This window comes from Rhinopithecus bieti, unplaced genomic scaffold (assembly GCF_001698545.2).
Source record: "Rhinopithecus bieti isolate Rb0 unplaced genomic scaffold, ASM169854v2 scaffold_35077, whole genome shotgun sequence".
Lineage (NCBI taxonomy): Eukaryota > Metazoa > Chordata > Mammalia > Primates > Cercopithecidae > Rhinopithecus > Rhinopithecus bieti.
In genome coordinates this window covers 240,634-257,732 of record NW_016814799.1, presented here as the reverse complement: position 1 = coordinate 257,732, position 17,099 = coordinate 240,634, and the positions used below count along the sequence as shown (strand labels likewise).

At 42.4% G+C, this 17,099-nt stretch overlaps 1 protein-coding gene across 2 annotated transcripts in view; it reads right to left on the bottom strand.

The window, feature by feature from the left end:
* The window catches only part of ETNPPL (ethanolamine-phosphate phospho-lyase), a 20,294-nt gene extending 9,272 nt beyond the window's left edge, over positions 1 to 11,022 (bottom strand). The window contains exons 1-6 of one of the 2 annotated variants that reach the window (XM_017852387.1): positions 10,760 to 11,022; positions 8,076 to 8,194; positions 7,649 to 7,808; positions 4,140 to 4,214; positions 2,377 to 2,467; positions 201 to 317 (exon numbers count right to left, since the gene is read on the bottom strand). In XM_017852387.1, the coding sequence (XP_017707876.1) occupies positions 201 to 317; positions 2,377 to 2,467; positions 4,140 to 4,214; positions 7,649 to 7,808; positions 8,076 to 8,194; positions 10,760 to 10,815 (618 nt within the window). In that variant the 5' untranslated portion in view covers positions 10,816 to 11,022. Of the gene's footprint in view, positions 1 to 200; positions 318 to 2,376; positions 2,468 to 4,139; positions 4,215 to 7,648; positions 7,809 to 8,075; positions 8,195 to 10,683 lie in introns of both variants that reach the window. The other variant, XM_017852388.1, reaches the window with a different exon arrangement.
* Positions 11,023 to 17,099: the final 6,077 nt, after the last annotated feature.

The window sequence follows — 17,099 nt, the reverse complement described above, 5'->3', positions numbered from 1 at the left end:
AGGATATCTTATAGAGCAGGTTGTTTTAAAAATAGCTAGGAATAGACCTGTAGCAAGTGGCAAACTGGCCATTTGATTAAAGAAAAAAGAACAGAAAGGGACATTAGATATAATCCTTTTCCATCTCTTCATTGAATCCCAACAGTTTCAATCCCTTTTATAAAAGATGTTGAGATGTTTCCAAAGCTATAAATACAAACCTTCCTTCCACTATTATGAGCATCTTCAATGATTTTCTTCACTTCATCTGCATAAGCACTGGCTGGGTCTGCATGGTCTTCTCTATATTTTCCTCTGTAAGTATCTGGAGTTGGTGCCTGAAAACGTCAAATCATGCAGTTGCTTGTAATTTGCCCTTTCGACAAACCTTAACAAAAAGGAATTTCCCGGCTGGGCGCGGTGGCTCATGCCTGTAATCCCAGCACTTTGGGAGGCCGAGGTGGGCGGATCGCGAGGTCAGGAGATCGAGACCAACCTAGCTAACACGGCGAAACCCCGTCTCTACTAAAAAATACAAAAACTAGCCGGACGAGGTGGCGGGCGCCTGTAGTCCCAGCTACTTGGGAGGCTGAGGCAGGAGAATGGCGTGAATCCGGGAGGCAGTGCTTCCAGTGAGTCGAGATTGAGCCACCGCACCAGCCTGGACAACCGAGCGAGACTCCATCTCAAAAAAAAACAATACAAAAATTAGCCGGGCGTGGTGATGGGCGCATGTAGTCCCAGCTACTCAAGAGACTGAGGCAGGAGAATGGCGTGAATCCGGGAGGCAGTGCTTCCAGTGAGTCGAGATTGAGCCACCGCACCAGCCTGGACAACCGAGCGAGACTCCATCTCAAAAAAAAACAAAACAAAATAAAACAAAACAAAAAGGCATTTCCCCACAAGAACATGTTAGAATGGTGATCATGGGAACTTAAGATACTTTAGGTTTTTTTGTTCTTTTTTTTCCTTAACATTTCTAAAATCTGTGAAGAACTGACATCTTCGAATTGTGAACAGAAGCTTGGATTTGCTTCCAGACTGCTATAAATCAAGACTATATCCCTCCTCACATAAATAGAAAATTCAAATCAACAAGTGTGATGATACTATTTTAAAATGTCAGTGAATGGAAACTGTATTAACTAGTCTGTATTTAAAATGAGCCAACACTGATCAACTATATTACAAATCATAATCATTCAGAAAACTAGAGTGTGTTAGCACTCACTCCAGATCTTAAAATCTTGAAAGAAAGTATTGATGATTCTCAAGAAATTGGCCAGGCGCGGTGGCTCACGTGTGTAATCTTTGGGAGGCTGAGGTGTGCCGGTCTCTTAAGGTCAGGGGTTTGAGACCAGCCTGGCCTACATGATGAAACCCTGTCTCTACAAAAAATACAAAAATTAGCAGGGCTTGGTAGAGTATGCCTGTAATCCCAGCTGCTCTGGAGGCTGAGGCTAAAGAATCGCTTGAACATGGTAGGCGAAGGTTTCAGTGAGCCAAGATGGTGCCACTGCACTCCAGCCTGGGTAGCAAAGTGAGACTCTGTCTCAAAAAAAAAAAAAAAAAAAAGAAAGAAAAGTAGAAAAAGATAAGAAAAGAAAAAAAGAAATTATGCTGATCCTCAGTTAAGACAAACACACCAAATAAACTTTACTTTTTCAACAACTTGGTTGGTTTCTTTATTTTACTTAATAAAGCTATATAATAATTTAGCATTATTATACAGAGCAATTTTTTTTTTATTTTTTTCCTTTTTTTTTTTGAGATGGAGTCTCGCTCTGTCACCCGGGTTGGGGTGCAGTGACATGATCTCAGATCACTGCAACCTCCACCTCCCGGGTTCAAGGGATTCTCCTGCCTCAGCCTCCCAAGTTGCTGGGATTACAGGCGCCTGCCACCACACCTGGCTAATTTTTGTACTTTTTTAAAGTAGAGACAGGATTTCACTATGTTGTCCAGGCTGGTCTTTAATTCCTGATCTCAAGTGATCTGCCCGCCTTGGCCTCCCAAAGTGTTGGAATTACAGGCGTGAGCCACTGTGCCCGGCCAAGAGCAATTTAAATACACACTTAGTTCAACTCTGAATTTTGAGTTGGCATTTGTGACAGAAAATGTAACTGAAGATTAAAGAGTAAGAAAAATAAAATGATAGCTCTGAACAACTACTAAACTAATTTGCCTATTGTAATACTCATCAATATATTTTAAATAGATAAATAGATTTTAAATAACATTCTGTCATTATTTAGCCCCTTGACCTTAGCAAGCCACATAACTGCTCTTGATTTTAGTTTCTCTTTCATGGTTCATTTAGATGAAAGCATTGGGCTGGATTATCATTAAGCATTCCTCCAGTACTAACATTCTGATTTAGGGTTCTAAGACACTTACCACATGTACAAATTCTTTTTTGACATCTTTTCCTTTCTGAAACTTATATGGGCTAATCTCAATTAAGGATGATAGGTGACCATGGTAAGCACTGAAAAGAGAAAAAAAAAATAACCAAAATAATTCCGAGAGATGTTTTCAAATATATGAAAACCAGTGTTGCATTTCATCCATATGTATCCATCCAGGGAGAATCTCAACATTGGTGCCAGATTTGACTATATGGGATCTAATTTTTCATGGCAAGACTGGCCCTTAATGTGTCCAATTCTTCCTTTACATGTAATACAACTCACAGAAAGCCAAACATGTGTCCTCATTGACAATTTCTTTTAGTTGGGAAAACTGATGTATTTGGATTATATTGCTAAATCAGATAGTCTAAATGTGAAAAATTGTTTTCTATATCCTCATGCAATACTTTACATGTATGTATTCTTTAAATGTGTTAAAAGAATATGTGTTACATTCTAGTAAATTTAAAACAACTTTATCTCATAGAATGGGCATCTGTTTCTGTTTGGGATGATTTCTAAAGCATGTCCACTTGCTAATATTAGGCAAATACTACTTGAGTAGGAAAAGGAGGCCTTTTTAAGAACTAAGATTGAAGCTAGCCATATGCAGAAGAATGAAACTGGACTCCTGCCTTTTACAATATACAAAAATTAACTCAACATGGATTAAAGACTTAAATTTGAGACTTAAAACTGTAAAAATACTAGAAGAAAACCCTAGGAAATACTATTCTGGACATCAGCCTTGGCAAAGAATTTATGAATAAGTTCCCAAAAGCAATTGGGAAGGGCATGAAATGAGGTGCATATTTAACTTCACCCTCTACATCTGAAGTCAGTGAGTAGAGTAGACAAAAATTTAAAAGAAAAAAAAATCCCTAGGCTGAGCTCGGTGGCTCACGCCTGTAATCCTAGCACTTTGTGGGGCTGAGGAAGGCAGATAACTTAAGGTCAGGAGCTCCAAACCAGTCTGGCTAACATGGTGAAACCCTGTCTTTACTAAAAATACAGAAAAGTTAGTTGGGCATGGTGGAAGGTGCCTGTAATACCAGCTAACTCCAGAGGCTGAGGCAGGAGAATTGCTTGAACCCGGGAGGCAGAGGTTGCAGTGAGTGGAGATCGCATCACTGAACTCCAGCCTGGGCGACACAGCGAGACTCCATCTCAAAAAAAAAAAAAAAAAGTCTAATAAAGATGGAAGTTGCCAGATTTCTTGTTTAAAATGTAATAAATTCATGTTTGAGAGCGAAGATTAGATAGTGACTGTTAATAATTACAGGCTAATGAAAAGTTTTAAATTTTACCTGGCTGCTGGTTTTCTTTAAAATTTGCTCTAAATTGTTATCTTTAAAATTAGTGACTGCGAATAATCACAATATTGAAGTGAGTGCTTGAATTTTTTGGAAATTAATTGTATTCTTATTTGGAAAGCAATTTTATTACTTACATGTTACTAGTGGCTCAATAAATAATGTGTGAAAAATAATCCATGATTCATGCAAACTCCATGAAGCTACATCCCCGACAGTACCCAAGAGAGCTTCTCCCACTTCCTGGTACTTAGAAGGAATTAAGTATTCCTGTGGATTTAAGCTGGCCTTGATAGCTTAGTACATAATTTTTAAAAACATTGCTCCATATATCTGTCCTCCTTCACGTGTGTTTATGGTATTAGTATGGATAGGATCAATACGATTTTGTCTCTGAAGAATCTGCTTGCTTAGAAACCTTGTGTCCAAGACTTACTGGTCAAGAGTGATCACATCCCGGTGGCCTCTGAACTGCCGAGCCAGGCGTAAGGCTAAGTCGTTGGCTTCGGATCTATTAAGATAACAGAGAGAGAGGACACTGACACAATCTTTTTTTAAAACATTTAGGATGTGCCAGGCACGGTAGCTCACACCTGTAATCCTAGCACTTTGGGAGGCCAAGGAGGGCTGATTGCCTGAGCTCAGAAGTTAGAGACCAGACTAGGCAACACGGTGAAACCCTATGTCTACTAAAATACAAAAAATTAGCCAGGCGTGGCAGCGTGGGCCTATAGTCTCAGCTACTTGGGAGGCTGAGGCAGGAGAATTGCTTGAACCTGGGAGGTGGAGGTTGCAGTGAGTGGAGATCGCCCCACTGCACTCCAACCTGGGTAACAGAGTGAGACTCCATCTCCAGAACAACAACAACAACAACAAAAACAAAAACATTTAGGATGTTAATTACAAAAGCTGTAAGATTACATTTATTCAGAAACTTACAACATAATAAGTTGAAATCCTCTCCTTCCTCTAACTTGCCCACCCACTTTACCCTTCTAATATAAGGTTCCCTAGATGTTTTCAATAAAGAATGAGACATATAGAAGAAACCCAATAAACATTAAGGATACGCTGCCCATTTCAGACTTTAGTTCAGCCACATAGTGACTGAGGACATGAAGAAGCCTTCATTAAACCTGATCTCCACAGGAGGAATGGGAGACTGAGGGCCCATTAGGTTGGCTGCCAACCTATGTCGTATTTAGCCAATATTTGACTAGCTTCCTTCTCTATAAAATGAGTATCAAATTTTTTCCTATGTATTTCAGATAATCTAAATATACTACCCAAACACAGGAAGAAAATAATAATAAGTGGAATGTTTACTATCTGCTAAACATCATGCTGAGGATTTTGCTTGTATTTATTCTTGTAACAACATTACAAGTACTGCCATCTCCTTTTTATGGATAAAACAGCCTCAGAGAGGTAAAGTAATCAGAATAAGGTCTCATAGCTAATATGAGGTAGAGCAGGATTCAGACTGAAGACTTTTTTACTTTAAGAATATTTTGTTGGCCAGGCATGGTAGTGGTGGCTCCTGCCTGTAATCTTAGCACTTTGGTAGGCCAAGGCAGGAAGATTTCTTGAGGTCAGGAGTTCAAGATCAACCTGACCAACCTAGCGAGACCTTGTCTCTAAAAATAATGAAATGTTTTTTTAAATTAAAAAAAAAAGAATATTAGTCTTGGATGGGTGCAGTGGCTCATGCCTGTAATACTAGCACTTTGGGAGGCTGAGGCGGGCAGATTCCTTGAGCCCACGAGTTTGAGACCAGCCTGGGCAACGTGGTGAAACTCCATCTCCACAAAAAACACAAAAATTAGGCCAGGCATAGTGGCTCACCCTGTAACCCCAACACTTTGGGAAGCTGAGCCAAGCATAGTGGTGTGACCCACCACGCTGGACATAAATTTGGTTTTAAAATATCTTAATGAAAAGTGAATCACACAGAGTCATATAATCAAATATTCACAAAATATCTAATAGTTAATTTTCTCCTTCCTTCCTTCCCTTCCTCCTTCCTTCCTTCCCTTCCTTCCTTCCTTCTTCCTTCCTTCCTTCCTTCTTCTTTCTTCTTTCTTTCTTCTTTCTTTCTTTCTTTCTTTCTTTCTTTCTTTCTTTCTTTCTTTCTTTCTTTCTCTCTTGCCAGGCTGGAGTGCAGTGGCATGATCTCAGCTTACTGCAACCTGACTCCCTGGTTCAAGCAATTCTCCTGCCTCAGCCTCCCAAGTAGCTGGGACTACAGGTGTGCACCACCATGCCGAGCTAATTTTTGTATTTTAGTAGAGACAGGGTTTCACCATGTTGGCCAGGATGGTCTTGATCTCTTGACCTCGTGATCCACCCGCCTTGGCCTCCCAAAGTGCTGGGATTACAGGCATGAGCCACCACCCCAACCATATTTCATTTTTAAAATAGGAGTTTCTACTATACACTTATATAGCTTCCCCTAATATAATATTGCATTTCAAGCACATATTTAGGCACACATTCACAAAAACATACTTCTAGATATCTGCATAATAGTCTATAGAATGGATATACAATGATTTGAATTTACAGAATTTAAAAGTAGGGGCCAGGCACAGTGGCTCACACCTGTAATCCCTGCACTTTGGAAGGCTGAGGTGGGCAGATTGCTTGAGCCCAGGAGTTCAAGAGCGGCCTGGGCAACATAATGAGTCCCTGTCACTAAAAAACAAACAAAACAAAACAAAACAAAAAACTAAGTTAAAAAGTTGAGGCGGCCCGAGGGGCCTGTGTGGGGATGGCCAGCCTGTGGGCATTGGTGCTGGCCCCAGGGACCCCACGCTGACCCTGAGGTGCCACTGGTAGTCTCATGCATGGCCTTCCAGGCCAGCCCAGCCCTCTTGGGGCTCCTTCTGGCTGGGCGCGGTTGCTCATACCTGTAATCCCCGCACTTTGGGAGGCCGAGGCAGGCAGATCACCTGAGGTCAGGAGTTTGAGACCAGCCTGACTAACATGGAGAAACTCCATTTCTACTAAAATACAAAATTAGCTGGGCGTGGTGGTGCATACCTGTAATCCCAGCTACTCAGGAGGCTGTGGCAGAAGAATCACTTGAACCCGGGAGGTGGAGGTTGCAGTGAGCCGAGATAGTGCCATTACACTTCAGCCTGGGGAAAAAGAGCGAAACTCCATCTCAAAAAAAAAATAATAATAATAATAAATAAATGAAACTTGAAATGTATCTATTTGAGTTTCCCTCTTTTTCCTTTCTTTCTTTTTTCTTTTTTTTTTTAAATGGAGTCTGCCTCTGTTGCCCAGGCTGGAGTGCAGTGGCACGATCTTGGCTCACTGCAAGTTCCCCCTCCTGGGTTCACACTATTCTCCTGCCTCAGCCTCCCGAGTAGCTGGGACCATGGGCACCCACCACCACGTCTGGCTAATTTTTTGTACTTTTAGTAGAGACAGGGTTTCACTGTGTTAACTAGGATGGTCTTGATCTCCTGGCCTCGTGGCCTGCCCTCCTCGGCCTCCCAAACTGCTGGGGTTACAGGCGCGAGCCACTTTTTACAGGCAGGCCTTCTTTTTTCTTTTCTTGTGTTTGTGTTGGGGAAATATGCTCAATTTTCAACAACCAAAAATCTTTAAAAAGTTATAGCTTGTTTAGTAGAGTTATTTCTCGGCTAAAGTTCCTCATACACTCATTGAAAGAATATCTTGGCCTATTGATCCTTTAGCTATTTATTGCACTGCCTGAGGAGGTGAGCATCGTTACACCAGTTTGATTCAGAGTCTTGGAATAAAGTGGGAGAACCAGAAAGGCCGGGTCCCTCATGTGTGATCACTTAGTGAATGGCAAGAAACTCCAGCAGACCTTTTTAGACAAGCTCCACCATGAATCAAAAGGAAAGATTTGTGTGAAAGAGTAGACAAAGTTTAGTGGGAATGGGGAGGGGGGGGAACCATGGAACATACCCTGAATTTGTAAAATAACAAACAGAGAGTTTTTCCGGCAGAGTGGCTGAAAGGCGCTTGGCATACTCAACAATGTTGTCGTGGAGGAATCGAGAATTTGTATTTAGCAGTTCCATTTGTTTCAGGGCAGCTTTGACCACTTCTGGGTGACAGTGTCCCACTAAAGTTTATGAAACAAAAGCCCAAGAAGTAAGTTAGAATTCTAAGTGCCTGGGAATAAGAGGAATGATGAAGCACACAAACAAACAAACAAAAGTTGAGTTCCTTTCTCTTCCATATTTTGCTGCGATTTTCCCTGCTAGGACTACTGGCCCACTCAGCAAAGGAACTGCAGCCACTGCAATTCCCTAGACAAATATTAAGTGTTCCAAGTCAGCTTTACTCCATAAACATTTCCTTCAAAGCACTGCAAGGACAGGACATTTACCATGGGCAACATTGTTGATGCAGTCCAAGTACTGTTCACCGTTCTCGTCAAACATGTACTGCCTCCGGGCTCTCACTATTTTGATGGGATCCGATGCAAAGAAAACTTTGCATGAGGGCCTAGAAATAATCAAAGGAAACACTTTGGTCTGGTAGGACTACTCTCAGTATTTTTCCTTCTCAATGAATGTCACCATCTGTGGAAAAGTACAATTACATAAAGGAAAGGGAAAACAAAACCTGGATGACATACATTTCTTTTCATTTCATGTAAACCTGGAAACTTTTATGTTAATCCCCCATTCATGACATTGTTCACATTCCTTATGCTTGTTATGTTAAATGTGCCATGATTTGACAGTTTATTAGAGGCACATGAATCCACTCTCTGATGGTTCCAATCACATAAACCAATAACTACTTTTCCTTTGAGAAATTTTGTTCTATCAGAAAAAAAATAACCAAGTTTTTTTGGGGGGCTTAATGTGTCAGAAACTGTTACATATTTTGTAAATATTATTTAATTCTGCCAACAATCCTATGAAATAGAGGTTATTATCATTCTTACTCTCACAGGTGAGGAGACCAAGGCACAGAGAAATTAAGAAACTGGCTTAAGGTTACACAGACAGTAAATGAGAAAATCAGAATTTGCAAGTAGGCTGTGTTGTGCCATCGCCCAAGGTAGACATCTCTGTTTCCCCTTCAATCTAATGTATAAAGACATGAATAGCACTGAAAACTAAATACAAATAACCTAGAGTTAAATACTACGAAGTTTTATAGATCATTTTCATTTTCATGTATTTTGAGTGGTACTTGTTCTGTATCAAATGGATTTTCCATTATTAACTAATGAAATTCAATTATGCTTCTAACCACTTAATATGTTTTTTTGAGCATAATAAAGTCATCCATACTTTTATTTGGATGAATGTCTGGAGTATACATTTTATCACACAGAAATTTCATAAAGGCTTCTAATCTTGGCTTTACGAACATTTAAGAACTAAAGTTAAATATATTTATTTATTTTGGTGGTTTTGCATACACACAAAAAAGCCCTCACACGCATTGGAGGTAGTTTTAGTAGTAGAAATATACTAAATTGATATGTAACTGTTTAGAAGGAATTTTGATTATTATGAACAGTAGGTAACCTCAAATTTTAAAATTGCATAAGGGTGTGTTATATATTGATGCTTTTTAAGCATCATCAGCTGAAATGAAAATAATATTTTATAAGAACTTCTTATTGGTTCAAACTCAGCTATTAGTTTACACCTAAAAGTTGAAATTCAAAAAAAAAAAAAATCTTTGTTAAGGATGTGGGCTGAAAGCTGCAGACTTCACATTGCCTTTTAAACACATTTTCCACCTTGCCCGTCAGACTTCAGGTAAAATTCTCCTTCTTCCAGTCAGCCCATGGCTACACTCGTGCTTTTAGAAAGTTTGTTCTGCTGATATCAGAAACTATTAGGCATTCACTGGAATCTAACTATGTAAGATTGAAAACTAACGGAGTGAGTGATTAGAAAAAGTAGGGTAGTAATTGATTAATGGGGGAAGAACTGGACTATTTTGACCCCACTTCGTGACTGAGAGAGACAGGACTAGTCTTCCTAACCATCATCTAGAAACCCCTCCAGTAGAGTGAGGAGCTTCAGTCTGAGAAACTGTCCAGCATTCCTCTGAAGAGGATGCGGATTGTTTTCCTCCTTGTAATCTCAAGCGCTCTCTCATGCCCACTGGCCCAGCTGCAGTCGTTCATTTCAAGTGAATATTGCAGATGGTTGACTTTACAGTGTTCGGGGTCATGAATCATCATTTATATTGACACGTATCTTTTTAAAAACCACCCACAAAACACTAACATATTAATCTCATCTGCTTGCTCCTGTGAAGTAGAATGTTATTCCTACTTTCATAGAAGAGACAATTAAAGTAATTTGACAGAGGTCACACAGGGAATATGACACCCAACGAGGGCCAGAGCCCCGTTGGTCTTATATGCTCACCATTAGATTACCAAGTCGTCTGTGACAGGGGCAAGACAAGCAGGCTGGGGAGAACGCAGCTTGGGAGACCAAGTTGGGTAAGAGGGATCGAAATAAAATCTCTGCTTTTCTAACAGAAGGTGGTTTCAAGTTTTCCATTGGCTAGGTTAACACTTCACCGCTTAACCAAGCATGTAAGAAGAAAAAGTTCACTTTGAGTAAAAATTGTCAGAATTAGTTTGTTTGCAGAGCTATCATGAAAAAATATTTCTGAGTTCACAGTTCCCAAAAACTTTCGAGTTGGGTGGGGGTGGCGGAGCGCTATCTTTCTCCCACCCACCTCCCATCCCTGGAATGGTGTCTGCTAGGGCTATTGGTTGTCTGCTAGGGCTATTGGCTGTCATCCATCAACCCCTCTAGTCGGCCGGCAGGCCCCGCTAGTCCGCCGACTGCAGAGCGAGCCGGGGACTTTCGAGCGGGCAGGGAGCCCAGCGTTCCGGGCTCCAGGAGCGTTTCTGGGAGCCCGCGCGGCCCCTGCAGGTGGAGGCGTTCAGGGCGTGTGCACAGGCGCGGCGGGCACGGAGGGCGGCGGTGGCATCGCTGGTTCCCTACCTGGCTTTATCTCTCCACCCTCTGCACTCGTTATTGCCCCCTCTCTGCACTTTCTTCAGGGCCAAGGTGCCCTTACCCGATGTGCTTCTTCCTCAGCGCCAGAGTGTCCGGCTTGCAGTACAGCTCGCACATGGTGGCGGGGTGCAGGGCGCCCCGAAGCTGCAGGATGCCCCTGTCCGGTCTGCGCAAATCCTTCGCGAGCCTGGGACTGCCTTGGCGGCCCCGGCCTTCCTCCCGTTATCCCTCGTGGCGTTCTCTTGCCCGGGGCATCGGAAGTCACTGGTGTCATCAAGTAGCTAGGATTATCTCCCTTTTAAGTCTGGCTCTGGCGTTGACCTCCGCCAAACCCCGCCTCCTCCCCCGCCCGGGCCGCGGGCAGGTCGCCGGGCTAGCAGCTCATTCGACACCACTCTGTCCTGCCCGGGCGGCTCGGCCCTGCCCGCCCCTATCATTCCTCTGAATTCTCCTTTCTTTCTTCTAACTGCCTCCTTTGCTTTTCCTCCTCCTCTGCCTGCGAATTCCCTCCTTCCCACGTTCTTTCTGTTTCTTTTTAGTGTAGTCTTTTATTTTCTGGTAAAAATTCAGGAGTTAGGCGTTTCCCGGATCAAGACTCACTGCGCAGTCGGGTAAGGTAACCTACCATTTACTCAGCACAAGGACACGTCCTAACGAGAAATAACCCGGACTCAGCCTGTTATCTCCATTGGAGGTAATGATGTAGGTAGTGTTTCAAATATCTCCTTTAACAATAATTACACTTCTAATTCCTCTAACTATACAACTTACAAAACACATTCACATGACTTATCTTGTTCAGTCTTCAAAACAACCCTGAGAGATGACCACGAGTGTTAATAAACGGGGAAAGTGAGGTTTATGATTACACATCCGCTGGATGCTGAAAACGGGACTCATTCTTAGATTTCTTGACTTCTCTCAAGATGGTCTTCTCACACTGATCCTATCTGAAGCTAAATATGTGCACAAGTAGAATCTTAATTAACTGTATCATTAAATCATACATTATTTTAACTAGAAGTCATCTGGTTTAACTTCTCTGCTCTGTAGATAAGAACGATGAGGCACAGGAAAGGTGAAGGTTTATTCAAGTTCACACAAACAGTCATTGGGTTAAGGATAGGTCATTTTATTCTCTCTGTGTTTTGAAAGGGCAGCAGGGAAAGCCTAATTTGCATGTATCAACACATTTGATAAATATTTGCAGCTGATCTGTCTCTTGAAAAAAGTTATTAATATATATTCATGCACTGCAGGAGGAGTAGAATTGGATTACCTAAGGTAGAAAGAGAAATGGAGTCCTGTGAGGAACACTGTGTTAATTCCAGGTTTTAAGCCAGGCATGGTGACTTATGCCTGTAATCCCAATGCTTTGGGATTAATCCCAAACTGGGCAGATCACTTGAGGTCTGGAGCTCCTGACCAGCCTGGCCAACATAGCAAAATCTCGTCTCTACTAAAAAAATACAAAAATTAGCCAGCATGGTGGCAGGCACCTTTAATCCCAGCTACTCAGGAGGCTGAGGCAGGGAGAATCGCTTGAACCTGGGAGGCAGAGGTTGCAGTGGGTTGAGATCATGCCACTGCACTCCAGCCTGGGCTACAGAGTGAGACTCCATCTCAAAAAACAAACAAACAAACAAAAAAAGAGTTCCATGTTTTATAAATGAAAAGCAGGAAGCACTTTGGAGACTCGCAAGAGATCCCAATTATGTAATCTTGGTCTAGTTCTGTGCCTGAAAGATATTGCCAACTATGTATTCTACTCTCAAACCACCCTGACCTGGTGAAGTCGTAGTCACGCTTCTTTCACAAAACTTTATGGATTCTTGTTGTTAATATTCCCAGTGCCTAAGAAACCCTGGATTAAGAGTCTTGGGTTCTAGATCTGGTTCTTCCATAAAACCAGCTGGGCTTCTTAACCTTTCTGAGGCCAAATTTCTTTGTATTGAAAACTGAGCTCCCTGGCTAGTGGGGAGGTACACAGCTGTAATCCCAACACTTTGGGAGGCCAAGGCAGGTGGATCACTTGAGCTCAGGAGTTTGAGACCAGCCTGGGCAACCCGGTGAAATTCCATCTGTACAAAAAATGTAAAACTGAGCCAGAGTTGGTGGCATGTGCCTGTAATCCCAGTTGCTTGGCAGGCTGAGGTGGGAGGATCCCTTGAGCCTAGGAGAAAGAGTCTGCAGTGAGCTAAGATGGTGTCACTGCACTCTAGCCTGGGTGACACAGTGAGACCCTGTCTCATAAAAAGAAGAAACCCTCCAACTCAAAGCATTACAAGTAGGGCTTGAATGAGATCATGATTTTGTCTTTATAAAAGTAGAGTCCTGAGCCCTCTTCTTTTCTCTTCACTCTTTCCCAAGAGTGCTAACTTATGTTTTAACCATTTATTTAGGAGAAGGCTTTTTAGATTCATTACCTTTTATGGGAAAGCAAGCCATTGCTACATAAAAGATAATTTCCCCATTATTTAACTTTTTTCACAATAGAATATATAATATTGACTAAGTACCAAGAACAGTCTTTAAATAAAGAACTGACACATAATGGATCAAAATAAGGACGGATAAAAGTCGACAGACAACCACACTATACAAAGCTTTATCAAAAAACAAATCCCAAGGTATTTTGGGGTATATTTTCTTATGTACCTCTCAAATGTATAATTATTTGGTAGGAATGTATGCTGTAGTGTGTTTTCTCTCCAGAAGTTGACACTTGGGCCAGACATGGGTCTGGCAAATGCTGGGATTGCAGGCTGGGACCTGCAATCCCAGCACTTTGGGAGGCAGAAGTGGGCAGATCTCTTGAGGTCAGGAGTTCAAGGCTAGCCTGGCCAACACGGTGAAACCCCATCTCTACTAAAAATGCAAAAAATTAGCCAGCTGTGGTGGCGTGTACCTGTAGTCCCAGCTACTCAGGAGGCTGAGGCAAGAGAATCACTTGAACTTGGGAGGTGTAGGTTGCAGTGAGCTGAGATTGTGCCACTGCAGCTCCAGCTTAGGTGACAGAGCAAGATTCTGTCAAAAAAAAAAAAAAAAAAAAAAGGAAAAAAGAAGTTGATGTTCGCTCAGTGTTGGTTCTGACCTTATTGATTGGCTCACTCTATTAAGTGAGTCCTGATCCGAAGGTCATAGATTTCTCAACAACCTAGGCTTGGTCAAACAAACCATACTTGTGCATGACTGAAATGAGGAGGTACAACCCACACAAGCTTGGGAAAATAAGAATTCCATTCAATAGTCCAATGAGAAGAGTCTGAATGACAAGTTTTAATTTTCTTTTGGTAAAACTCTGCAAAATGGGTGGGTGAACTATACGTTTCCAAGAACAGAGATTATTCAGCTTATTATACATTACTCAAGATGGAACATGAGCATTTGAAATTTTTCACTCTTTCCTGTTACCCTGTCATGCCCTAATCTACCCCACCCTTCACAGGGATTTGCATTTTCTGAAAATCATACATCGTCTAGGACAAATGCTGGGTGTGGTGCTTTTCTGACCTGACATACGATATCCAAAGAGGGCATCCTTGATCCCAGACAGAACTTTGCATGAGCAATATAGTTCACATGTCTGAACTTCACCTGAGAACTCTACACTGTTGTCAACGTGTGCATATAACTGGGCACACAGCTCCTAGTTCAGATTAGAAGGAGGCTGACAGGTTAAAACAGGTGTCTATCTCTGGGAGTTCAAAACCACTTCAAAGAAGCCATTTGAACAACAATACGTGTGGGCTGGGTGCAGTGGCTCACGCCTAAAATCCCAGCACCTTGGGAGGCCAAGGTGGGTGGATAACTTGGGGTCAGGAGTTTGAGACCAGCCTGGCCAACGTGGTGAAACCCTGTCTCTACCAAAAATGCAAAAATTAGCCTGGTGTGGTGGCATGAACCTGTAGCAGCTACTTGGGAGGCTGAGGCAGGAGAATCGCTTGAACCCAAGAGGTGGAGGCAGTGAGCTGAGACTGCACCACTCAACTCCAGCCTGGGTGATAGAGTGAGACTGTGTCTCAAACAAAACAAAGCAATAAGTGTGAATGTGTGCCTCTACTGTGTATCAATGGCACATCAAGATTGTGTAAACTGGCTGGGTACAATGGCTCACACCTCTAATCCCAGCATTTTGGGAGGCTGAGGTGGGAGGATCAGTTGAGCCCGGGAGTTTGAGACCAGCCTAGGCAACATAGTGAGATTCCATCTTTATTTTCTCTAAATAAATTAATTAAATTTTAAAATTGTATAAACCTTTTTCTCTACTCCCTTCATCCTGAAATTCCCTTCCAAACTAAGTCCAGAGGAGTCTTCCAGACTTGTGTTTGTGTGTGGTGAGGGGAGACTTCTGGAGAGGGGGCAGTAAGGTTATATTTTAAATACCCCAGTCTCATCTTAGTTCTCACTGAAACCTCTAGCCAACCTAGGAGCCACATACAAAACTCAAGAAGCTGATGACTGGTACTTGTATTTCATGGTGCTCCGGATGGAGACAGGGATCTAGAATATGGCTTCAGTTTATTTCTCGTGAGTTTATCTCCGGTGGTGAAGTGGAGCAGAATATGCCACTGTAGAATAAAAGTTAATTTGAGCTGAAGGTATTTGAGAATCAATAGATGACAGAGAGGCTTGTTTTCTCAACTCCTTTATCTACCTAAAAGCAGAGTCTCCCAAAGGAACTCAGTCGTCTTGAGTTCCCTCCCTAGGAGTTTCACAAAGAGGGAAGATTGACTCTTGTCACCAGAGCCCAAGAAGCCAGCTTCAGGATACGAGATCACCTAAGCAGACATTGCCACAAAACTATCTTATCTCCCAAGTATTTTCCTAAGGACCCATTTATTCTTCTTAAATGTCATTTGTTTTTTCTTTTTTTGAGATGGAGTTTCACTCTTGTTACCCAGGCTGGAGTGCAGTGGCGTGATCTCAGCTCACTGCAACCTCTGCCTCCTGGGTTCAAGCGATTCTTCTGCCTCAGCCTCCCAAGTAGCTGGGATTACAGGTGCCTGCCACCATGCCTGGCTGATTTTTTTGTATTTTTAGTAGAGATGGGGGTTTCACCATGTTGGCCAGGCTGGTCTTGAACTCCTGGCCTCAGGTATTCTGCCTGCCTCAGCCTCCCAAAGTGCTGGGATTATAGGCATGAGCCATGGCGCCCAGACCATCCATTTGTTTTTTTCGTAAGTGCTCTTCCTCTCTTCCTCTCCTTTCTTTTCTTAAGACGGTTTATAAGCCCCCAATTCTTCTTTCTTTTTCTTTCTTTCTTTTTTCTTTTTTTTTTTTTGATGGAGTTTTGCTCTTGTTGCCCAGGCGGGAGTGCAATGGTACAGTCTCAGGTCACTGCAACCGTCACCTCCTGGGTTCAGGTGATTCTCCTGCCTCAGTCTCCCAAGTAGCTGGGATTACAGATGCCCGCCACCATGTGGGAGCTTCCCAGCAGCTGAACACGTGGAGGTTCCTGGAGGATGGTGCCCCAGGTAGTGCGTGGGAGCTCCACGCCCCTTCCCTCATACCTCTCCTTATGCATCTCTACATCTGTATCCTTTGTAATATCTTTTTTTTTTTTTTTTTTTTTTTTTTTCTGAAACAGGGTCTCACTCTGTCACCTAGGCTTGAGCACAGTGGTGTGATCTCAGCTCACTGCAACCCCCACTTCCCAGGTTCAAGCGATTCTTGTGCCTCAGCCTCCTGAGTAGTTGAGATTACAGTTGCGTGCCTGTATTTTTTCTATTGTTAGTAGAGACAAGGTTTCACCATGTTGGCCAGGCTGGTCTTGATCTGCTGACCTCAAATGGTCCACCCATCTCGGCCTCCCAAAGTGCTGGGATTACAAGTGTGAGCCACCACGCCTGGCCTCCTTTGTAATATCCTTTATGATAAACCAGTCAATGGGCCTAGTAGAGAAAAAAAGAGATGAAATTCATTTTAAGTAAGTTAGAAGCAGCACAGAAATACTTGGCACAGAAGTGCTGTATTGTTGTGCTGGGCTTGGGCATGTTTGATAAGCATCACATGTGCTGTGGAAAGGAGAAAATGTCAGACACACAGAAAGACTGGAAACTCTTTGAGTCCTTTTACTTTCTGTACATACATGCCCTGGATTGTTTTCCGAAGTCAACACTTGGCAGAGATGGAGGAAGAAGTAGCAAGGCTCTTTTGTACCAGTACGTTCAACATTCCTCACAAGAAGCGTGAATATGAAGAATCGGGAGGAGAAAAGACAGCTTGACTTCTGTACCATTCAGGAGAATGATGGCAAAACACCTGGCAATGGAAAACGAGCATGTGCTCTTCAGTCATGTCCACTCTGCTGCCACCTCTCAGAAAAAGCTCAGAATGGCATTGTGTTTGAAGTAAACTGTTTGAATTAATTACTTAAAAAATTAGATGTGTCATTATAT